At 38.4% G+C, this 25,320-nt stretch overlaps 1 protein-coding gene across 1 annotated transcript in view; it reads right to left on the bottom strand.

Annotated features, from left to right (window-relative positions):
* COL5A2 (collagen, type V, alpha 2) overlaps positions 1-25,320 on the bottom strand; it is a 112,039-nt gene that overhangs the window by 50,975 nt on the left and 35,744 nt on the right. The window contains exons 2-4 of the mRNA XM_010583218.1: positions 3,209-3,433; positions 1,677-1,690; positions 336-368 (exon numbers count right to left, since the gene is read on the bottom strand). Of these exons, the coding sequence (XP_010581520.1) occupies positions 336-368; positions 1,677-1,690; positions 3,209-3,433 (272 nt within the window). The remainder of the gene's footprint in view (positions 1-335; positions 369-1,676; positions 1,691-3,208; positions 3,434-25,320) is intronic.

Genomic DNA, 25,320 nt, shown 5'->3' with positions numbered 1-25,320 from the left:
GGGTTAATAAAGATAGAAAATGACAATCTATTTCACCAGTTTTCTCAAGTGTCTCTACACTTTCCAGATACTAACTTACCAGTATACCTCCACAAAATTCTAACTATAGAAATAAAGGCTATGACAGATTTAACTCAATAAGATTTTTTTCCCAAAAATGCAATTGACAGGAATTTCTCATGTAACATATGTGAAACAGTGTAATTAATTCCATTCCTTTCATTCCCAGGCTGTACTTTGTTGTTGTATTTCCTCAATTACTGCAATTCTGCTTTAAAGCACTAAAATGTACACTTCTAGGGTGTGCTGATAAATGAAGAAAAAAATGGACTTACAGGTGGCACTATTCCAGGTTCTCCTTTTTGTCCCTGTAGGAAAAAGATACAAAAACATCAGATGGGGAAAAAAATAGTGAAAGTACAATTAACAGTTTCACCAATACCATCCCTGTGGCTGTGACAAATGCTAAGACTTTTCTAAGCATACAACTGAGACTAAATTAAATTACCTGTGATAGCTAATCCATACTATTTTTAATGACTATGGTCACTGATTAAACAAAGGCTATAAATTAACAGACTTTCCCTAACTGCATAATGTACTGGCTGAAAGAAGAGTCAAGCTAAAAAAAAAAAACAAACATGATATTTAAGTACCAGAAAATATGTTCTAGTTCTGTTATTGGATGATTTGCTTCATATGAAATGCAGAGCCCAGAGCAGCATTCAGATTCCATTTCTTCAAGGCATCAAATTAAAATTCATATCACTAAATCTATGGACAAAAAGCCCCTGCATGTCCATCTGCGGCATAGGGACAGAACACCAACTGGTATCGCATAGCTTCAGAGTGAAGGGGACAGCATTTGCCGATTGACTTTTCTCTGCGCTGAATGTGTTGACAGTGATTACATGTTACATAAAATAACTGGGTTTAGATTTACTGGTGGTAACTGGTTTATTAAGGGAAAAAAGAGGACTTTTTAAAGATAAAAAATTTCCTGCCTTGTTTATCAAGTAATAAGAAGCTGGTTACAGTCCATTTATTTCCATGAACTACCTCTGCATAGAGCTACTGGCTTTTAGAGAGTGTATATACTTAATCACCTAAAAATTATTCCAGTTATTTCTTGTAGCTGACTACTATCTTAGAAGCTCATTTATCAGGATGTATTTTAATTTCTTTTGTAAAAATAGATCTTCTCTTTGTTTAATTGCATACCATGAGCGATGATGCCCACAGAACGGTGGCTCTGTGCAAGAACGCATTGTCCCAGTACTACCTACTGCACACTGGACAGCTAAGTCTCAGCAAAAAACAAGCTGCAAGTTTTGATAGTTTGGCTTCTAATGACCTAGTAGTCCCTTCCTTCATTTTGTGGCACTGCTAGAGATGAAACAACCAAACTACTCAAACTGGAATTCCTTTGATGTAGACAGCAGGGATTTTCAGCCAGGGGATTCTCTATATTAAGACCAGGATTTTTGCCTGCATCCTAGCATTTTTTCCATATGGACTGCAATCTCCCTAGCCACTGAGGAAGACCAAGAGGAAAGAATTAAGTGTTTTTAACAGAGCTTATATTTATTTTCTGTGAAGCGCTCCAAGGAAATGCAAGTGATTCTTTTAACAGTTGTAATACATTAAAAAAAAAAAAAAAAAAAAGGCAATCTTACCTTTCTTCCTCTACCTATTAAAAAGGACAAAAGAAGAAAAGAGGAAATTAATGTTTTACTCTGAGAGACAGAACACGGTAAGATTTGAGTGAAGGTGTTTCAGCTAGAGCCATCCCTGATCCTGGATGCACAGAAGATGGTGTGTTGCCTACAAGGAGCTGGGGAAGTTCCCAGGGACACACATACGGCCTTGTTCAGGTGTAAGGAATTGGAACAGTTTGCAATGATGTCCCCTGATTCTCAGCCATCATTGCATAGAAAAAGAAAAAGCACTTTAGGAAAGCAGAATATCTTGTGGGGAATTGTCAGAAGCTGGCCTAGTGATTGACAGCAAAGTTAAAGGAAGCTTTATTGCTGACTTCAATACAAGCAATATTAATGGATCCACAACAAATTACACAGTATTTTTCAAAAGACAGAGCTGACTGAGGGATTTTTGACCTTTTCTCGTTTGAAAAACACCTACAATATCACATGCTTGCATTCAGAGCTGTATAGCCACACTCACACCCACAAAAATCCTCCAGAGGAACATTTTAATACCTTGAATAACAGTAAGGAACTCTGGAATGTATCCATACCACTTTTATATTTGCTGGGTGTACCTTGCTGGCGTTGGCCTAATGCCTCCGAAAACACAGCAGGATGCACCATCTATTTATTAATGCTTGCCATGTCTTGCTCCATTGCTCAATTACACAAGTATCTACTACATGGTCTTTATCACTACTTTGTTCTATATTAAGCTAATCGACAGCGATTATATCTCATGAAGAAATTTCTTTAATTATTATATATAGAATGTAATTCAAATAATTCAATACAATACACGGTTATTAATGAGCATTAATTGCAAGTTAAGAGATTTTCTTTTAGGAAAATTGTGGGGGGATTGCTTCATCCAAGTCTCTCCAGGAAGAAGAAATGGACTGGAAAAGACATAATCTTTAAGATATATAACAGAAAGTATGCAAACAGGGAGTTAATAATGCTTCATGCTAATTTATATTCCTATGTCTCACAAAAGGATCACACGTCCATGTTTCCACTTTGGGGAAATACTCTATACTGTTTACATGTAATGTTTACTTTTATTCATTCATTGGAGGGGCCTCAAATTGAGCATTTTATTAAAGCATGTACTTATTTTATTATATATATTTATTATATAAATATATATTTATCTTAATATGTTTATTATATATATTTATCTTAATATATTCATCTTTCAGTTCCAGATGAACCACAAAAAGAAGCTAGAATTCAACCTCCTTGAAATATCAAGATGGAATTCAGATCAACCTTTTAGTTATAACGCCATTTGGGCTTATATCAGATTCACAGTTAGAAGAAAACTGTTTCAAGAGCCAGCTCAGGTGCAACCCAAGATGGAAGATAACTGGCAGGTATCTACTATTTTCAGGTTTAAACTTTCACCATGGAAATACTATTAGAAATTTCAATATCATGAGGTTCCTAGTTCTTTGGACTGTCTCTCCTTTCAAAAAAAGCAACCTGGAAAGCAATCTTACCAATGGTGGTGTCAAAATCGCGTGTTGTATGGGGACACACAGGACAGCACTCTCCGGGGGGCACCTGCGGGTTCTCACACTCCAGCACATCTTGACACTGGATTTCATCGCAAAGAATAGCTCCATTGTCACAGACGCAAATTTGGCACGGTGAGGGCTTCCAAATATCCCTGTTCAGGTACATCTGGCCATTTTGAGTGCAGGCTATTTCTTCAACATCTTCTCCTGGGATAAGAGAGAGAATATACAACACATTTTCCAACCGTGAAATCAAAGGAGGAGTAGGTCTGGACAAGGGAAGAGCACATCTAGAGATGAGAAGCAGCATCATGTACATAAAACATTCCACTGGCATAGCTGATGTTGATATTAAGGACTTTTAAATATCAGTCATCTTAAATGTCTGTCTTATTTTACCACCTTATTTCTTGATCAGAAAGAAGTAAAATAGAGTCATCACGGAGTGCACACACTTGCCACAGTATCAAATGAACATTGCCTCACGAGTCTCTGGATGTCATTCTGCTCAGTGGGGTACTAACTCTGCATTGAGGAATTCCTGCCACGTGCCTGCTCTTTGTAACTCTTGTGCACAGGGTGTTAGAGACGTCCGACTGGGGAGAAGAACCTGTGAGACTTCTGTACGAAGTGGCATACACTACCTGCTCCCTGCTGCAGGCAACTTACACAGCCAGACTTATGACAGTTTTGAACAGACATGGCAGTGGTTGTTGAAAGAAAAAAACTCATTTATTGAGGTCTTGGTGTAAGGTAATACCAACATGGAGAATCAAATTTTCCAAACGGGACAGTCAGTCACTGTCCAGTGGCAATAGCAGTCTCCATTGCAAGGGTACTTGCAGCAGTGTCTCCAGCTGAGTGAAGAGAGGCTCCTCAAACTACTTCTTTTGCTCAGTGTTCATAATCCAGCTGGTCATGGCTCTACGGGATTACCCCAGCACACTCATAAATTATTGCTATAGATATATATTAACTGTATACAAAATACCTCTTAAATATTTTAACTATATATGAAAGACTATCCTGTGTGGCCATTTATATAGGAATAGCATTGACTGCCTATATGCATGTATCCTATCTATCTACATATTCACATAATTGTATGGAGGTCATTCTATTTTATTGAAGTTGCATGTCATTTTTACCCTAATCCATTCCATTTACAGAAAGTTTACTTTCTTTCTTGTCTTAATACTATTCTTTTTCTTTCTTTTCCTTGAATTCCAATTTAGAATTAATTTCTTACTAATTATTTAGAAATCCATTCAATATAGTTTTTGCTCTCTCCTCTCCAACAAATCTACCATCACCAAGGCAGAACAACTTCTCTGGGTTGAATTTATAACTTAGAAATTTCAAAAATTTCCTCATTTGACTGATGGCAGCATTTAAGGGGGCATAACCATCTCTTCAGGCACTGTTCTATCCATACTTAAGCCTATGCCTTTGTTTTCTTCCTATTCTGTAGGCAAATACTCCAAATATCTGGATTTTTTTTTAACCATGAGATGAGTATATCTCAGTATGTCCCCCTAAACATAAAATATGTCTGATAAAGAATTCAAAAATCAAGTAAAGTGGAAACTTTTCTTCGGGTATCCAACATTTTTCAGAACACCCTAGCAGAAAAAAAAAAAAAAAAAAAAAGATTTTTTTCAGTTTGGCCCAATGAATATTTCGTCCTTTAAAGGAACACAAGCACCTGCAAAAGCAATGAACTGTCCCCAGACTGTCCCTAGACAATGGGCCACAAACCTGCAAACCAAGGACCCCAGTGCCAAGACGCCCTCTGAGTCACACACGGCAAAGCTGTCACACACAATCCAAGGTGATTCTCCCGACCCCTGCGATGCTGTGGAGAAGATTAATCTTACCTGGGTGGAGCTCCATCTGACCACAGAAACCTTCCTATCAAAAAAATTTTTTTGAAACTGGACAATCCAGTTAAAACTTTATCTGAAAATTCCCAAACAGCCCTAATTTCTAACTGATACAAGACTGGCAATAAGGGCAATTTTATGTACCTATGTGTACATATATATATAGGACACATCCCACTAGTCAAAGATCACAACCATTATTTTTTAAAAAAAATCTGTTATTTGCCTAAAAATTAACAGCTCTAAACACAAGGACAGCTTCACTGTTCTATGCATTTCTGTCCTAATTTAAACCAGATGTAAACAAAAAAATCATGAAGTAATAAATACAAACAGATTTGGAATTTCAGCTTCATGCCTCAACTCAAGTCCAGTTACTCCATCAATGTCAAAGCTCGGCGAAATGGAGCAGATGTGTCATTAACTGTTGCCTGCCATCGCTAACTTCTGCAGCTTTCTAACAGAAACTGAAATCCAAATTTTTACCAGGTCAGCTCCTCTCTTCAATCAGTTTATCACACCAACTGACAAAATTACTCAAAGGGGTGCTGCAGAAGCTTAGGAGGAAATGTTTTCAGTGTGAAGTAAAGACTTCAACCAAGTGTGCTGTGCAGTCCATTTATGACACTGTGAGAATCATTTTCCAAACTGCAGATCGTATTTTGGAAACCACTTTTCTCGCTTCTCCCTTGTGTGCATGACATAACGCGCTGTCTGACATATTTAGCCTTTTCCACCCAGATGTCTGGCATATGGTCTATGTCTTCGTTAAGTATCACCCGCAGAACTTGTTGTGCTGTTCAGAAGAGCAGCAGTTTGCATAAATGAAATTTCTAAGTTACTGAGCCCAAAGTCAGCATTCTGTCATAACTTCAAACAAACCACATAGCAACTGCTTTGGCAAATCAGAGCTGAGCCAGATGGTGACTAGCTTCTGCCTGGGTCATGCTCAGCGGCTGAGAAAGAGGCAGAGGAAGACAGGGGAGAAAAGCACATACCAGCTTCTGGAGTGTACTAAGTCTGTTTTCCTATCAGATTGCAGATATGCTGATAATATAAAGCAAACAAACAAACAAGCAAGCAAAAAAACCACCAACACAAAACCCCACCCTACAATACTGCCAGAAAGCATATTTTTAATTTTAAATAATCTGATTACGTTTGGAGCTTCTAGTTTTCCTTTCTGCTGTGACTGAATTGCACTGAGAGAGTAACCTGAAAAGAGCAGCTATTTCAAAGCCAACTCATCTCACAAGCACATTTTGACATTTTACTCTCAGGCCTGAACTGGAGGCATGTTATCCATCTACACCCAGACGGGGAAAGGCAGCGAAGGAAATTGTTCTATCGTTTCCTCCCTGGTCTGGAAATCTGCAAGTTTTTTGAATTACAGAGACCAAGTCACAAACTCTTCATGTTGCATGTTCTTTCTGCCTCTGCAGTTGTAACGCAAGGTGCTGAACGGCTTGAGAAGCAGCTTTGGAAATTCTTAATGTGGCAAAAGGTTCTGCTAGCCCATTAACCAATTCCTTTCTCACCAACAAAAAGTATTGGACCTGAGTAGAGAATCTACAGGGGTGCAAATCCATTGAAGTCAGTGAAAATGAGTTTCAAAGCAGTCTGCAAATACAAAAGGCAGGTAGAAGAAATACCCTATGATATATTTAAGGACTCATACATTCACGAGTTTGCACAAAGGACCTTCGTGAAAGAGGATTATCAATGAAAAGCACAGTGAGTACAATGCAATTATTTTTCTGCTACATATTGATCTGTTGGAGTATCAGTTCTACTTTAAAGAACGATTTGATCCGAAGTCAGTCAGTTATTGCTAATATACTAAATCATCATACTTGGAGACTACACATTAACAGTTTGGAAGTAAAAATCACATCATGCACTGACATATCCAGGCCCAGTTTTGTGACAACACTGAACTTGTACGAATTACCGGGGGAGAAACCCCATCCCAGCCACTAGATGGCTGTCAAAGCCCATCCGTCATCACGAGCAAGTGTCAAAGAAGTTCATGCACAGTAAAGGCGTGCAAGGCACACCCTGCTTTGGGCATTTTATGCTGAGCTTGTTTTCCTTTACAATTTCTCTCAAGGTTAATTCCACTCCTCAACAAGCCAACAACAGGACAAGCGTTTTAAAGGATAGCATATGAAACCGTCTCAATCTTGCATCACCAGATACACATCAGTTTGAAAGCAACACCTGGAAATTCACTGCTGCTTGGTTTGATGTTTAAAGTTACTCCTCATTATTGTACTCATTGCTTTCATCGACTTCTGGTTCACACCTTGCATGTGAATAAGGAAAGTAAGGCCTGGGCATGGAACCAGGTAGAACAAAAAGAAAGAAAGGAGGAAGGAAAATGACACCATAAAAAGAGAAAAGGGCGGAACACAGCATCTTGAGCAAAATATTTTAAAAGAAAAGCATAAGAAGTGGGAGAAAAGACTACTCCGCATGTATAAACAGGGAGACTTGCTGAAGCTGCCATCCTAAGGTCTCATTTTTCCTTGCAGAAACATCCCCAAAGCCCCAAACTGCACTCTCCTGTTCCCAATCTCCGCTTATAGACAACCTAATAAAGAAGCAGTCAACACCATTACCTCAGCTGAGAAGATAGCAGATATACAATAAAATGCAGTACATTCCTCAGTGCCCTACTTGGGAAAAAAATGGCCCAAGTTAAACTTTCAGATATATAGGTTTTCTGCAGACATTAACAACTTTGGTTCATAGATTAAAAGGTAAGGGAAAGAAAAGGATTTGACAGTGAAGCAGCTCCATTTCGTTGCATTTTTACTAGTCCTACCAGTGCAATAATTAAAGGAGCCTAAAGACTGATAGACCTACAGCAGTAGAGAATATAGTCCAACAAAGGCAGAAAAGGTGATGAACGGTATTAAAAGCAGAGTCTGCCAGTTTTATGCTTTCTTCTGTCAAGAGAGACTTCTTGATGCATACTGTAACCAAAACCCAATGCTTTTACATTGCTTAACATAAAAAGACTGGAACAGAAGAGGTTTGTCTATTTAATGAAAAAGGGTTGGAAACAAAACAGCTTGTGCAGGTAGCTTCTCATCCTCTCTTTGTCATTCAGATGCTAGTTTGTGAAAAGCATAAGGAAATATAAGATTACATAGATAAAGTGGGTTTTTAAGTTTAATAAAATTTCTAGAATATGAAAAGCTGAGTTTCAAGTTGTAAATTACAAAATTTAATCCTGCTGACTCACAAAGCAGAGGTGCAGAAGTAAATCAAAGTGAAAGATGATACGTGCTAACAACCATTTTGCAGATGTACTGTTGTTCATGTGTACAGACTGCCAAGAGAGGGATTGGCATTAATAATCTTTGATTGTCAGCCTGCTGCAACAATAATGTAGGGCTTGATCCACTTCCCATTAAATCAGTGGAAAAAAACCTCTCATTTACTCCAATAAGAATCAGATCACCTTTTTTTTTTATCTTTCGATAACTTTTTGGGGGGTGGTAATAAAGTATTATCCAAATTAGTGTGCCATACAAATTATAATGTAAACACCAATTATTTTGAAAATCAGATACTTTTCAGGAGCGCTGACAAATACAAAACCTATTTTGCATTTGTTGTACAGTTTACATAAGAACTTTACACTTACATACGTGAGGATGAACCTGAAATCCCTTACCAGTAAAAGACTGAACTGATTCACAATTCACTTAATATGAAATATTTGATTGTCAAAATGAAATCAAATTTACATTCAGACATTTCCATTCAGGATACATCATACATCCCAGTGAACTTTAGATAACAGCTACAGTACAACAATGCACTTAAGTCCAAATAACTTGGCATTCTTTTGGAAACACTGACCACTAACAAGGTCTATAACACAGTGTTAATTCACTAAGGGTTACAGAAGATGAATGTCCTCTCAGTGACTTCAAATTTAGTTTAAGTCTCCCCACATAGCCAAGAGAATAAGCAACGAATAACATGCACAGATTCATCAAGAGTATTGTGCAGAGGTTTTATTCATTACAGGGCTGTCTAAATTAACAACTAGCACAGACATTCATTGGTGTAAAATAAGGTGACTTTTTCAAAGTCTGTGGCTCTGCATTGTTTTATGCCAGCTGACAGTCCAGATGAACATTTCATTTTGCATTTCCCTTGTGGTTTCCTAAGGAAATTAGGCTTACGTGATCCTACTGGCAGCACTATGACACCTGTGTCCCCAAGCCCATTTGATTCCAGTGGCTGACTTCAGCCAAGTTTGATAGAGACCAGGTCACTACGATAATTGTGCTCCTGCAAATTTTGTGAACACAGACAGTTAGGAAGAGAAGGGAGTTCCGAGTTAGTGCCCACCAAGGCTCCCTTGCAAACAAGTGGGTAATAATAGATCCCTTTCATCATACCCTTGGGAATGCACACAGGCACATGGTTTAAAACACAAACCTGCAGGAAACCAGGTTTCATCAGAACTGTTTCTTAGGAAAAGAGATGGGTTTTTTTAATCTATCCTGCAGAGTTCCTGCTTAAAAAAATCCTAGAGTATAATTTGCAAAGTTGACAATAAATGTTTTTAAAAGCATTCCACAGGTCAAAAGACATTGAATGGTCTTAATTCTAAATGAGTTTTCAAAGTGATTGAGGGGGTCAATCCTCTAGACAAGGAGCTGCAACCCTGTGTGTGCCTTGTTTCAGAAGTAGAAAAGTCCCAGGGTGTTCTCCTAAATGGTGTAGATAATTTTAAAATATGTATTTTAGGACTGGAAAATTACAGACTTAACTTTTTTTTCCTGCAGAGTCTACAAATAACGTTAAGTATGAATAAATACTGCTAAGTATCAAGGTGCAAGTCAACTCCCAAGCAGAGACTTAATTGCTATAGCAGTTAACCAAAGCCTTACTAAAGACATACACTTTGCGGCTGGCCAGTCGCTTCTGGCTGGCACTAAGGTGAGGGAGTTCACCCTCTTGAGTTTCATCAACCAAGAAAATCCAACCTCAAAACTCTAAACAACAGTCCAGAGGCAGAAAGCAACAGCAAAACAATGTACCCTGACTCAGGAGAAAAGGTAATCTCCCAGGTAAAGGGCTTTCTGAGTGTGATCTGGCAACTGGGTTTTGTCTTTTCCAGAAAATTGTGCCAAAATGAATAACTCTGTTTACCACTCAGCACTGTAATTCCAGATTTGGATGAATAGGGAAAACTGAAGAGGAAAAACTGTGTTTAGGATATTGTTAGACTCCTCTGAATGATTTTTAAATTAACATCTGAAGTATACAACTGCTTCTCCCCTGTTTCCTTAACTGGATGGAAACAATACTACCCTACATTTGGTTTGGTAGTCCGTATTTCCCCAACTCACAGGTTCATGTATTTATGTCTCCATCAGTGCTAACAGGAGTTTTGCTTGCCTTTTTATGGATAAAGTTAATTTCCAACACAAAAAAATCAAGAACAATGTTTTTATTACAAGATTCAACGCATGCTGGATACAAAGGCAGAATATACTGGGATACCTTCCAGTAAAAACGATTTCTATTGCTGGTCCCACAGCACTATCCAATGTTTATTATACCGTTCAATTCCCTAAGAGCATCTGATGATACTGTATCTGCATATTAACCTCACTGTTCCTGAGCTACTGAACAAGACTGAACCCTTCTAAACACCCCATCTTATACTACGGACAGGGCAGGGAACTGTGCAGCAGCAACACTTTGCTGAAAGGTTGGTCAGGCTGGTCCTTTTCTGTTGGTTACTCCACAGTGTTGGATCTGCATACTTTGAAAGCACTTTGTTAAACTAACTCACTAGTTACCCCATGAATAAGGTTAGGTGTAAACGTGTTTTTACTTTGTTTTTCTATTTTTACTTTGGTTTACAAGTAGGGTGGCTGGACACATTGTTTGGTGCCTGCAGGAGAATAGGGTGAAGGAGGAAGTTTGAAGAGCTTGATCTGCCAGCAGTGCTCATTCAAATACTCTCAGATGACAGCAATCAAGCCTCAAGCATACAGTGGCAAATAAAATTACTTCCAAACGTGTAAGGCTGTGCAAAGATTGTAATGGGGAGGCATTCAGGACATGCCTGAGAAAACACTGTTGCAGATTTCAGCAGTTGGAGCAAATCAGTCGAAAGCTGAAGTCAGTAGCAGGGTGCCTGGTCTCTGCTGGAGCCCACACAGCCATAAATGCCCTGCTTGGACTTTGTCATGAAAGGTAGTTACAGTGAGATCAGTTCAGCTACAGCCACCTGTACCACCGTTTTCTTCCTCAGGGCAGAAAAAAAGCTAAAAGGAGTGCTCACCATGGCCAATTATTATGTTTTATTACTTCAAAAGAGGCTTGAGGCAACAGAGATTGTCTGTTCTAAGCAAAGTTTTGGAGAACATTCTTGACTCCAAGATGACGTTTTCAAGAGGAATCACTTTCATTTGCATGAAGACAGTCTGGTCCCACAGAAACAACAGATTCTTTTGGTGGGGAGCTGACAAAGAGAACGTGCAGCAAGAGCATTTCAGTCAGTGGAGGCAGAACAGGGCCAGGGCTCAGCACTGCTGAATTGGCAATATGGGCATTGTCTTTAAAATTAAAACAGAATTAAAACTGCAATTAGCACATTTCCTAAAATGTAAGAGGCTTCATTCTGGAAGCAAACGTGCCCTGATGGCAGGAATTCTGCACAACCTGCTGCTACTGCAAATTTAAATGAATCTTATCAGGACATAAGGAACTGTGCCTCATGTATTTAAAACAAAGTATAAAATAGCAAGATTACAATGAAAACGTAATATTCTTCTAGTGCCTACTTTGGCTCACTGTTCTGGAATCCACAAATGTTTGATTTTGGTCTTTCCAAAATCCAGTCTTGGACTGCTGTGCATCAGTAAAAAATAATGCATTTTGGCTGTGAAGAACATTCTCTCAGCTGCTTCCTGTGCCAATACCAGCGAGACATGGTTTCCACTCACAGTACATTTGGATTCCTGTAGTAAATCTATCAGCAATTCACAAGAAGCCATCTTGGTTGTCCAGCCAGCCAGAAACCAATTGCCCAACCAACAAGCCATGCAGGGTAAGGCTGCACTGTGTCAGCCAAGCTCTGAAATAACCATTTCTTGATGGTCCCAGCATGAATCCTTGAAGAATGTCACCATTACTCTTCACTGGGTAAAAAACTGGCTGGATGGCCAAGCCCAGAGGGTTGTGGTGAATGGGGTGAAATCCAGTTGGTGGCCGGTCACTAGTGGTGTTCCCCAGGGCTCAGTACTGGGGCCAGTTCTCTTTAGTATCTTTATCACTGATCTGGACAAGGGGATCGAGTGCACCCTCAGCAAGTTTGCAGACGACACCAACTTGGGAGGCAGGGTCGATCTGCTTGAGGGTAGGGAGGCTCTACAGAGAGATCTGGACAGGCTGGATCGATGGACTGAGGCCAGTTGTATGAAGTTCAACAAGGCCAAGTGCCGGGTCCTGCACTTTGGTCACAACAACCCCATGCAGCGCTACAGGCTTGGGGAAGAGTGGCTGGAAAGCTGCCCGGCGGAAAAGGACCTGGGGGTGCTGGTTGACACCCAGCTGGATATGAGCCAGCAGTGTGCCCAGGTGGCCAAGAAGGCCAATGGCATTGTGGCCTGTATCAGAAATAGTGTGGCCAGCAGGAGCAGGGAGGTGGTTGTTTCCCTGTATTCGGCACTGGTGAGGCCGCACCTCGAGTACTGTGTTCGGTTTTGTGCCCCTCGCTACAGGAAAGACAGTGAGATGCTGGAGCGTGTTCAGAGAAGGACAACAAAGCTGGTGAGGGGCCTGGAGCACCAGTCTTATGAGGAGCAGCTGAGGGAACTGGGGCTGTTTAGTCTGGAGAAAAGGAGGCTGAGGGGAGACCTTATGGCTCTCTACAACTACCTGAAAGGAGGTTGTAGTGAGGTGGGTGCTGGTCTCTTCTGTCAGGTGGCTGGAGATAGGACGAGAGGAAATGGCCTCAAGTTGCGGCAAGGGAGATTAGACTAGATATTAGGAAAAATTTCTTTACTGAGAGGGTTGTCAGGCATTGGAACAGGCTGCCCACGGAAGTGGTTGAGTCACTATCCCTGGAGGTATTCAAAAAGTGCATCGACAAGGCACTTCAGGACATGGTTTAGTGGGCATGGTTGACGGTTCAACTCGATGATCTCAAAGGTCTTTTCCAACCTAAATGATTCTATCATTATCTAGCCACCAGCTGGACTTTGAACTGCCGAGCATTACTCTTTGAACTTGATAGCCCCACTGGGTTTTCATTCACCTTGTTGTCCACCCATTCAGTCCCATACTGAATACGGGACAGAATACTTCCCCAATTTGCCTATGGATGCTATGGAAGATGGCATCAAAAGCCTTGCTAAACTAAAGGGAAACAGCATCCACTGCTCTTCTTTTGTGCAGTGAGCCAATTATCTCATTGTAGAAGGCCATCGGATTGAAACAATTCAATGGCAAAGGGAAAATTCATTAAATAGGTAGCCCCTAACTGCATTCTGATCCGATCTTCTCTGCACCCGTCTATCCAAGCTCTTAAAAGTTCCACTGTTCTAATTTCACATATACTGTAATACTCAAAGTCTAACTGATAAAATAACCATGCACTGCAAAAGAAATGGTTTGCCTTCCTCGTTTTGTAGGATTTAGTTCCTTTGAAGTCAGACAAAACGTATATGGATGTCTTGTCTTATTGCATCTAAGAGAAACACACTTGCTGTTGCCCAAACATCCTCATTCTTTGAAGCTATACACATCAAAGTTCAACAGAAACCTATCATTACACATTGCCTTTTCCTCAAAGCTTTTCTACATTGTGGTTTGCAAAGTGGACTCATGTAATTCCCTAAATGCATCCTTGCTGGCTAATATGACCCTCTTTTTCAACTAAAGATTTGTAATTAGTAAGAAAATTCAATTCCATAATTAAAAATCCTTGCATTCCAACAGGCTCAGCATTTTAAACTGAAGCAAAAAATATCCAGCGTTTGGGTGGAGTAGGAAGGTATTGCTGGAAGGCTATACTCATAATATGGTGTTTGTACAGCAAAGCTATTCATTTGCTGAAACTCTGGGCCTCTGAGAAATTAAAGAATAGTAAGCAAGAAAGTCTGCAAAAATTCCAGGAAGAAAGCCTCTGTTTCTTTTCTGCTACCATTACCTTTACCACACTTCAGACATCTCAGTCAGCAACTTCTGGTTTCAAGATGACATGGAACAGGCTTTGGCAGCCCTCAGGGCATCCTAGCTGCTTTCTGCACAGCATCAGGGATGAAAGTTATAAAGGACCATCCTAGTTTTAAGTATAATCTAAAGTCAATCACACACATGTGCATGAGGAACAGACAGTGATTTAGGTGTGTCTCATGCCCAAGAGAAAGTTTAAATTCTACGCAAGTTAAACTTATTACTTACAGATATAGGAGCAATAAGCAGTCTCCTTTCAGTGCATAAAAGTAACAACATCAGTAAGAACAAGTGAGTAGAGTTCAGCTCATTTCAATAAAGGTTAGGGATGAGACAATCCTTGAGACTGAATATAAAAGCAAGACAATTAGCAGTGGTCAGGGATTTTTCTACAATTTTGTTGTTGTTGTTGTTGGAAAGCGTTGAATTACTAAAATACCAAAGAAGGTGCTTTTATTAGATACATCCACTTGAAAACCTTTCCGTTCATTTTCAGGATGTTTGAAATTACCTATTACACTCAAGAAAACATTGGGGTTTGCTAGAGAGAACTTTATACCAAAAAAGCCTTGTAAAAAACATCCAAGCCAAGCTGAGAAAAATGCTTTCATTGACCTGACCCGATTCTATCTTTTTCATCACTACCAAGTCATAAGACCTCTTCAAGGTTGCCTCAATCCATCCAGACTGGCTAGGGAAAACCCAGATATTCATAAGCAGCTTCCTCTCTAGCACAGGCTGGTGGTTGTATACTGCAACTTCCATGACGTCTTCAAGTAGACTCTTATATTTGCAGACCAACATACTTCCCTTAATTCCTACTAGAAGAAGAGTAGAGCTAGGTCAGGGGAAGAATTTCCTTACTCCATTTTCAGACCATTGCATAACTTTCATTAAATTTAAGAAGGAAGTTTAAACAAAACCCAGTTTCTTATTTTGCCTTTATGCAACAGTGGGAAATGGTAACCTTGTTAATGTTAATAAGGTGTTGTAAGAAAAATCCAGTGTGAAACAAGAATTAGAGGTATCTTTGCCCATCTGGAGACTCTGTTGCTGTATTCCGAATTTGAATAAAGTTAAATATTTTTATTTCAATTTCATTTTTAACTTGGCTTTGGTATTGTCCCACTTCTTGGTCCATACATATTAAAAATGAGCATGAAAAAAGACATTGAATATAAAAAAAAGTTAGCAAAGAAGAAATTCTATCCACCCTGTCATTTAGATGCATAACATTGATAAATGTTATTTAAAAAGATACATACCATCCATTACTTTGCTCTCCTGCAGGATTATGGTTTCTGGGACAGAGGAAATGAAAGGCTTTCCTGCAGGCTCTTCTGCTCTTATTTGTTGGATATCCTTCCATACTTCAGGGATGAAGCATTATGAACTTTTGTCAGGCAAATAGTCCATACTAAAAAGGTTTTGAATTAATAAAAATTCAAGTAGGGATGCGTAGTTTAAAACAAACCAGCCATCATCACCTCCAGCTACTGTTTGCTTTGAACTCAATCTACTTTCTATTTCCCTTAGTTCCTCCTTTCAAAACTACTTTATCATTTTTTCAGATCTTTTTAATTTTATCCTACTATTGTTTCTTTGATATGAGCCTTTAAAAGCCCAAGAAAGCAGCATCCAAGTTACAAGAACATTTTTTTTCCAAAGCAAAGCTCTACAAATACTAACATCTTTTTGCAGCAGTTAACTCTCACAGCAGAGTTCGGAGATGCTATCAGGTGCATGTAAATGCATAACATACAGAAATGCTGTTTATTTTCCCTTTTGTAAAAGAATGGAAATCTCCATGGGGTTCAGAGAAGCATCCATGCTTAATGGATGCAACTTAAGATCTTAGACTCCAGATAACTTTTAGGAAACAATTCAGGGTATGTGGGCACTCTAGTGTGACTATGCGCCATTGCTGGTGTAAATACTCAGACTTTTCATAAAGTACTTAAAGGTCCTCTTTAGAGCCCTGTGGGTTCTACTTGAACAGGGAATTATCACAGGTTTTGCATTTAAACAATAATCTGTGATTGAAGAAGCAGCTTGGCATACAAACATGATAGAAGTCCATTCACCGGCTCTCTTCAATATTTTTCAAGTGACTCCCTTTGAGAAGCTCAAAGAATATTTTGCTTGGTTCAGATAAACTCCAGCTTACCACAAGCTCACCTGAGCTTTTCAAGGTCTTACTTTCCTCAGAGAGCACCTTCCTTTCCTATCTTCTTATGTTCCTACGTAATTTCATTTTCTCAACCACAAAACCCTTCCACTTCTTCTTCTTCTTCCAAACCCAAAATTCCTCCTCTGAAACTGTTGTCTTTCCCTACAAAAAAAACCCCCATATCTTTCCTTTACTTCTCCTTACATGTCTTTGAGTGTTACATCAATAAGATACCTTAACATTATAATTTCCCATTCAAGAACTGCTCAATAAAATTTTGTATGCATCATTAACTCCATAGCAAGAATCCACAATACCTCATCCTAGTACAAAAAAAATTTTAAAAAAATCATTACCACTCAACGATTTCAGAACAGACAACCATTTGCCTTTTTTTTTTTTTTAACCATCAGTTTAGAAATAGGAATCCAGTTCAGCAAAGTACTAAGTATGTTGGAACATGCTCTTGGTAACAACAGCAAAGTCCAATGCTTGTTATGATCAAGAGGACAGGAGTGAGATCATTATCTTGGTTCTTCAAAGCGTGCAAGATACTTATGTTCAAGTCCATTAAGAGGTGGCTTTATTGCCCAAGTCACTACTTCCATTTCTGGGTTAAGACTGGAAAATCTATGTGCAAATTAATGTGTTTTGTTCTACCCGCCTACTGAAATTCAGTTAATCACACAGATAATTACAATTATCAAGAGCATCGCCAGAGGTAGTCATATTTCTGACACTTGAAGAAAAAGGCTGGAAATACAGTGCTGCATTCTCAGCTGTTTCTAAGAGTCACAGCTCTGAAAAATCAGTAGCTGTCAGTGAATTGTAACTTCTCCAGTTTATGCCAGCTAAAGGTTTTGACTTTCAGTCCCTTGATCAGCATCTGGTTTTTACATAGATAGCTACCATTCTGTTCTAAGAAAGTTCCCAGAGGATTAGAAATAGCTGGCATCTATCAACAAAGTACACCAGAGGTTTGTGACAATTTCCAGAACAGTGTCCTATTGTTAAATTTCTTCACACTAGTGAAGAAATCTAATATTACCAGAGTCCTTCCTCACTGACTCCTTCTCCACCAGTGCTCTGTGCTAATGTAGCTACACCCAACAATCTTTCATGCAAATAAGGTCGAATATGTCATGACTATATTATTTTTAAAATATCATTAATCCTGCCAGATTAGTAGGCTTATACCTAGAACCAAATTCTTTAATGTCTTTTTAATGTGATATAATTTTCTAAAATAAAATAAGGAAATACAGGAAATAAGGAGTGATTACTTTGGACGTTAAAGATGCACACTAGTGCTTTTCTAAGACAGAGAGAGCACCCTCAGAGATGAGTGTCCAATAGTGGACCTACAATGCATGAGCCACAGGACTGAGCTGCACAATACACAGAGGCAAGATATGTGAGACCAAGCTCTGTATCTCATGCCAGGCAGAACTGTCGTGCATGTGTGCTGCGCCCAGACCTTCCAAATACTTTATGAACAGCCAGCACTCAAGAGCAGCTTCCTAACTGGCTTCAAATGTAATGTAACTTCTGCCTTAAAGAAAACAGTGCTCTAAAAGTGAACTGCTAACACACCAATGCACATGTCCTTGGTAGAGTGCTTTGCTGCCTGGCTCTCTTCAAAAATTCACATGAGAGTTCAGACTTTCAGTAATGTTGCAAAGTATACTAGATGCATGTAATAAAACAAATCTATTTTATACTTCTAGACCACCCACAAGACCTTTTTCATACCTTCAGCAGGCCTTCAGTACTGAATTGGCAACACACTATGAAATAATTCTTCTCTGCTTTTATTCACTAGGGCCTTATTGAAAGTTTAAAGCAAAATCCTCCAAGGCTTATGGTCTCCTAACATCTACCTGTTGTCATGAATCTGGCTATTATACATGCGAAAGACAATAGACAGAACTGCACTAAATGAGCAAAAGAGAAAAACGGGCAAATTTTCACAGACTAAATATGCGGAACCTCACCCTTAGTTTGTATAAATGGGTACAGGTGCACTGAAGTTAATGCATCAACATGAACACTGGCAGAATCTCCCACCATTTACAATAGCTCTTCAGCAGAGTCATCTGCTGCACCAGTTTTTAAACAAGTGGATGAGTAGCAATTTTAAGAGCTGCAGATGCATGTCTAAGTGTGGTCACCCCGATGAACGACCAAAACTGATGAACTGAGAGAATATAAAAACAAATATAGCTTTTTGCCTCTGGCAATGAAATATGCATAAACTGATATATTAACTGCATGGTATCAAAAGGGAAAACTATCTTTCATAGAGCTCATTCTTATGTCAGTAACTGCACTCCTGTATGTTACAGACATTGAAGAAGAGTGCCAAATATTTTCGTAGTGAGAAGTTTGACAAGAAAAGATAATAACCACCTTACTGGAAACAGATGGTTTACACTGCTGTGCTACAGATAAAGTTGCGTCAGCATCACCACAAAAGGCCTCCCTGTTTCCAGTGGTTTTCAAGATCGCAGACAACGTTTCTAAATCAACTAACAAGATACAATCCCAGGAGTAACCTGGAAAAATTGGGGGAAAAGTCATTCTTGAGCTAACAGTGGAAAAGAGAGAAGGGAGATGTTTGTGGGGGCAGACTGACAGAAAAAGTGATAGTATCCCAGCAGTTCACTGATTCCTACCAGAAACAAGTCACTATGCAAGGTTGTATCTCAATCTGCTTTTGTGGACGTTTATGGCACAGCTGCAGTGACTTCACTGATGCAGAATCATAAAGCACGTTACCCGTGTCATATATGTACAAATACTGTGTCCTATATGTACAAATATGCATATACAATATGTATTTTTATGAACAGTTGTAAACCAAGGATAAGACCTGTTAGAAACTGAAAATAACACAGATAAAATAGTTATTTGTGATGTATGTAAAAGGCTAAATCCTAAAAAAAATATTAAAATTTTTGTATAATGGATGAGCTGTCACACTTCATTACTGTTGAAACAAAACCCAAATTAAAAAAACAACATTCAGATACATTTCAGAGAACGTTTGCTGAGCTTTTTCTTTCCCAAAAGTATTTAACCCCGAATACTGTTCTAAATATAGAAGTTAGGGTTCAACGTGTGCTCCTCGCTACATAACAGAATTTGAGCAAAGAGACTTGGAAGGAGAATTCAGTCTAGAACTGATGATTATGATAATTTAATGCATGTACACTAACTGTATCTATTGAAAATGAATGGATTTTTTTAAGACCTATGTTAAAAGTAGATATAACTGCTTCTCTTTCCACTCAGTTCTGGATCCAATCCAGAATTTAACATCATAGATTAGACCCCTCTGATTCAACAATCACAAAAGAAATTTTTAACCGCATTGAATTTGGACTGGGCTCTTCTTTGTACACTTACACTTTGTACACTTACAATTTTCAAATTCACTTCATGTTTACTAGCTCTCTGTTCTTCCTGTGCTAGAAATTTTGGGGTATTCAAATTTCCTCATATTTCGACCACAAGTCCTTTCTTGATAAGGAATTTGCTCACTGCTTGACAGGGGACTTTTTGAGGAGGTGTTTTTTGTGGTTGGTGGGGTGGGTTTGGGGGGGGTTGGTTGTTTTTTTTTTTTACTGTTGTGGAAGGCTCTGAAAACTAATAATAAATTAAACACTGCCAACACGACAGATTAAATTTGTATCAGATTCTGTGAGCTACTGCAGTTACTTTCATATATAAAACATGAGAACGTACAAAGCACAACAAAGGTTACACCCACCTAAGGCTAGGCAATAGCTTTATATAGAGAGAAATATTATATATATAATATTAGATATATAAATATTATCTTTATTTTTTTATATATATATAATTAGATCAGTTAAGTGTCTGGGAAATTCCCCCAAAGAGGCAACTTTTAGAAATTCGAAGACTGTTGCTTTGGTTTTGAGTGAATAACTAATTGAGCTGAGCATTGAGCTCTCTGGCATTTTGCAGGGGTGTAGCCTTCTGTACAATTCAGTACTAGTAAGTGCAAACACAAGAAACTGGTATAAATTTGTATTTACTTTGGGGCACAGGGTGGATCTTCCCTGTTGATACACTGTAGGACAAATGGGGAGAAGTTTACTTCCAAGATGAGATGCACCCCATTGTGCACAGCTGATAAATTGCTATATTACACAGAAATTGCTATGATTTGATTTTAAGACAATATTCACCAATTTAGAAATCCAGTAATTTGCTATGGAGTATACTTTGCAGTTATTCTGATTTAATTTTCTTTTACGAGGAACAAATATATGAGGTAAAATGTGGCTTTCTTCAACATCAGCAATAAGTCTGACTTAATGCTAAAAATATATTATGCCAAAACAGGGACAATTCCTTGGGCACTACAAAGTATACATTCATTTTTTTTAAATTATCTAGTAGTATTTTGGAAGACAGTGATTCAATAGACTTGTATCAACAAGGTTTGGGGATGCAAAATATCCTTTCAATGTATTAGAAGAGCAATATAAGTTACATAGTTTCAAGGCTGACACACATAACACTGTTCCACATTTGGCTGCACCATTTTAACAAACAGAAAGTTATAAATAAATTGTGTTCAGAAGGAAACCTCACTTTGAGGCATTTCTTCGATATCCACACTTGAAGAATATAAATGGCCTTATTGTTTCAGGGCCCCTTACACTCTTGATATTAAGCAGAGCAGTGTAGTTTACACTCAATAAAGTCTGTAATTCAAATATAACAATTTACAAAAGCACACAGCTCAGAGATTGCTTGTTGTACTTTATAGAATCTTTCCAACAAATCAGGAAGGTGACTGCCAAGTGAGATACAGTTATGGCATTAATAAAGGAGTCATAATAAATAAATAAAGTAAATTAAAAAAAAATAATCTTGTGCAGCTGCTAACTGGCCAATGAAACTAGTTAAAAATCTTAATATTCTTCAATTTTGAATACAAAACCCAGAAATACTCATTAGTTTCTATTTGTTCATCAGGCAAATACACAACCTCTAAATATAAAAAAAAGATATTATTTCATGGAGATAGTTGCAAATGATCAAACTGAAATTATTACACTGTAAAAATCATTCTTAGACACTAGCATTTATTGATTGTACTGTACAATCTACCACAAGGGTTAAAAGCTTTGATTTGGTATATATCAGCTCTGTACACTATTAGAAACATCCATAGAGACTATCTTCTCCACAATGACTATACAGCATTTTGTAATTACATTTCAAGATCTAATTCAACGATATTTCAGTTAATGGTGTTAACCTAATCTTTTCTTAATTATTATGTTAGTAGGCTCATTTTTAAAGAAACAATATTAAAAATGTAATTAAAACTAAGCATACTGATTAGATTCTCAACATATTAACTTGTCACAAAAATAATTTCAATCCTCTATAATTTCTTAGTTGGTTTGCTTATTAAACTTAAGCACATACTTTTGTGTATTGCATCTACAATTTAATGTAATTTACTTTAGACATGGAACTCTTCTACAAATCTGCCCGAGGACTTGCTTGCCCTGTTAGAAGTTATCTTCATTACATGCAAATAGATTGAAGCAACAAGTTACAAAAAATGATAGAAGGTAGGAGCAGAGGTAGATCACTGGAGGTAGACCTCTTTTGCAAGACCTGCACATTTATACTTATTGCACTTGGTTTAGCAGCAGTTCCGGGACTCTTACACAAACAAAGAAAGTTATTTGTAACAGCTGATCTGTGTACATGAAAGCAAAAGAAAAAAAAGAAGAAAAAAAACCCCCACACACACAAAAAAAACCACCAGTCTGACCACCATTACAGATACAGCCCTTTTAGCAGACCCAGCTAAATATCACTGAAAGACATCCACTAAATTTCACTGAAATTAACTGGAATCCCCTCATCCTCTGTAAGAGACATTGCAACCTGTTAAGTCAAAATGGGGTCAGCACCAGATCCCTGGCCAATATTATGCAATAACCACGCTGTAGTCAGCCTTCAAAAAAAAACCCCAAACCCAAACAACACTAGGACAAGATTTCTTGTACATATGAATATTGATATAATATAACAATTTTTAAATTCAAAGTAACAGAAATCACTGTTGAGCTTTAATGCTCTTATTGAGGCACGAAAGAATAATAAAGATTATGTCGTAGTAGGAATGGAACAGTGGATAATGGGGATGATACATTTCAATATACATCTTTATAAATACTAAGCAAATGCTGAGGTTCCAAGACTTCCAACCACGTGCAAACAGACAAGACATTAGACCCCACAAGACATACCTGACCTGACCCCATTGACATTATCAAGCAGCACAGACGAGAACCAAATATCCACAGGAAACTCACCTGTGTCTGAGAGACTGCATTTTCCAATTAGACAGATGAGGAACCATCAAAAACCTAAAAGGTATCTTAACAATTCTTGAGAAAGTAGAAGAATGAGGCACACTAAGTTTTTTAATAATGATATAATCAATAAAAACATAGTTTGGTCAAACACAGAATACTGGGCTCAAGGGTAAATTGGTGAGAATGAATGAAGTGTGATATACAGAGGGCCAGAGAATAGATGGTCACTTTCACCTCCAAATCCAGTGAATAATCTTTCACAAACTTAACAAGGTGCTACAGAAATTATTATATTTTATATATATACATATTTACATTTGGGCAACATGAATTATTTCTTTATTTCAAGCTAAGTCATTTTATAGGGACCTGTAATGGTGCTATGGAATAAGTAGTTCACTTACTCTGGAAGATTTATTCTTTAAATACTGGAGAAAAGTTCTGGGGTGAAATCCATGGCTTGCAGATGAACATCATACTGCCTTTCTTCACAGTGGTGAAATTCCCTCTTCAAGACAGACCAACCACTTAGGTTTAAAAGGGGTAAATGCACAAGGAATCCCAATTTTTTGCATTGACTATGTATGCCCTATGTATTTACTACCATATATAGAACCAAGCAAGGTTTATTCCATGTTTGCCTTCTAAAACCTCTGCTTCATGCTGAACTCAATATATATAGCACAGTCTTTGATATTAAGCAGTCATTCAAATAGCATGAGATTCAGCCTTAACACATCTATGTTATAACGCTCCTTTCAACACATGGGAACTTTACAGTCTCCACAAAGGGGGAATTTATTTTAACTCGGTACCAGAGATTCCACCTCAGATAATAACAGAGGGAAGCAAAACTGCACTAAATCACAATAGACTGTGAGAAGACATCCTGCAAGATTTGAAATCCAGGTAAGGTTTGGGGATGTTACAGGATGTTGAAAAAAGCCACCAATGATGCTCCTACTTGTTTTCCTAACTTGTGATTTCTATTAATTTCTTAGCACACAGGACAGCACGGGATACCTAACTTGAACCTAATTCACAGTGGGTAGCAAAGCAGTCCTAAACGATAAATTCTCATCTCCTGATGAGTCAACAGAGAGCAGTAGAGGAGGTATTTTAAGGACTGTAGAAGAAGGTTCTGCCTGCCCACGCAGATGGAGTTTCTCCATGGACATCTTCAAACGCACCCGCACTATGCTCGCAGGGTGAGCTTTTGAGCCTGGGGGCAGTTCAAGCATGGATCCTACAACAAGGCGAGAACAGCGCAGAGCCGGCAGGATGCTGAGCCCCACACTACAGCAAGCCACCAGGAGCTGCTGAAGCCAGCAGTGGCTCTGGGAACTGCCTGGATGCCTGCACCAATGCAGCAGTTTGGAGAAGAGTCAGCTCACTAAGCTTCATGAATTAACTAGTCTTTAATGACTAAATTAAACTGATTACTTTTTTTTTTCTTCTTCCCTGCTACAGATGCTTATTGCCACTTTGGTATGTAAGAGCTTCCTTAGATGCAAACAGGTCATTTTCAAGAAAAGTTACATTTATTAGACTATCTCACCGTATGCTTTGCAAGACATCTTCATCTCAAAAGCGTGAATTAATGAAACTATGAAACACAGAGGCACACAGATAGCTATTCTCAAAAAATCCAGAAAACAAAACATTACCCCGCGGTTACTAAGACCCATCGGAAACTTCAGATCTCAGAGAGCAGTCAAAAAGAAGATTGACAAGAATGAGACACAGATAACTAATGACTTTTCCAATACAAAACAAAGCCATGTATTGTCCTTTAAATTGCTTTACTGCCACCCATGCCGAAATAACACGAGTCCATTTCCAAACCAAACCCTAAAGTCTGGCTTAATTATTCTTCAATGATTCTCTCACGCTTCATGAACATCTGTTCTAAAAGCTTTAAAACTAAAATTGAGTCCTCTAACAAAGTATTTCTGAGAAGTAACTAAGCTTTGTTTAAAATAGCATAACTGTGTCTGTTTAAGGTAAGATTAGCTCAATTTACAGCATGATTAGACTTCTATTCGATTACTGCAGATGTATTTTTTGGCTCGCAAATCCCCACTGGTTCAAAGGCCACTGTACAGCTATTGTTTCATTTTCCTTCACTGAATGACTAGTAAACCTTGGATCAATACTTCCAATCAGCACTTTCACATGGATTTCTATCCTCCCAGAAAGCCTGCCAATCTCAAGAGACAAAAGAGCTTCTGTGCCACATTTTATATCTATTTTTATATCATAGGAGCTCATTTTCCTAGGCAGCAAGTGGTAGCTCACTGCCAGATCCACACACTCATACTGCAGCTTCCCATGGTGAACACTTCAAAACACCCAGAGGAGGAATTGTGTTTTGACAAATATCAAAGCTCTCTACCTAAGAAAACTATTGATCTAAGCTTTGCACCCAGAATATTAGCACACAATCCA

This window comes from Haliaeetus leucocephalus, unplaced genomic scaffold, assembly GCF_000737465.1.
Source record: "Haliaeetus leucocephalus isolate CR32 unplaced genomic scaffold, Haliaeetus_leucocephalus-4.0 Scaffold880, whole genome shotgun sequence".
Lineage (NCBI taxonomy): Eukaryota > Metazoa > Chordata > Aves > Accipitriformes > Accipitridae > Haliaeetus > Haliaeetus leucocephalus.
The sequence above is the reverse complement of the archived record's forward strand: the minus strand, read 5'-3'. Positions and strand labels throughout refer to the sequence as shown.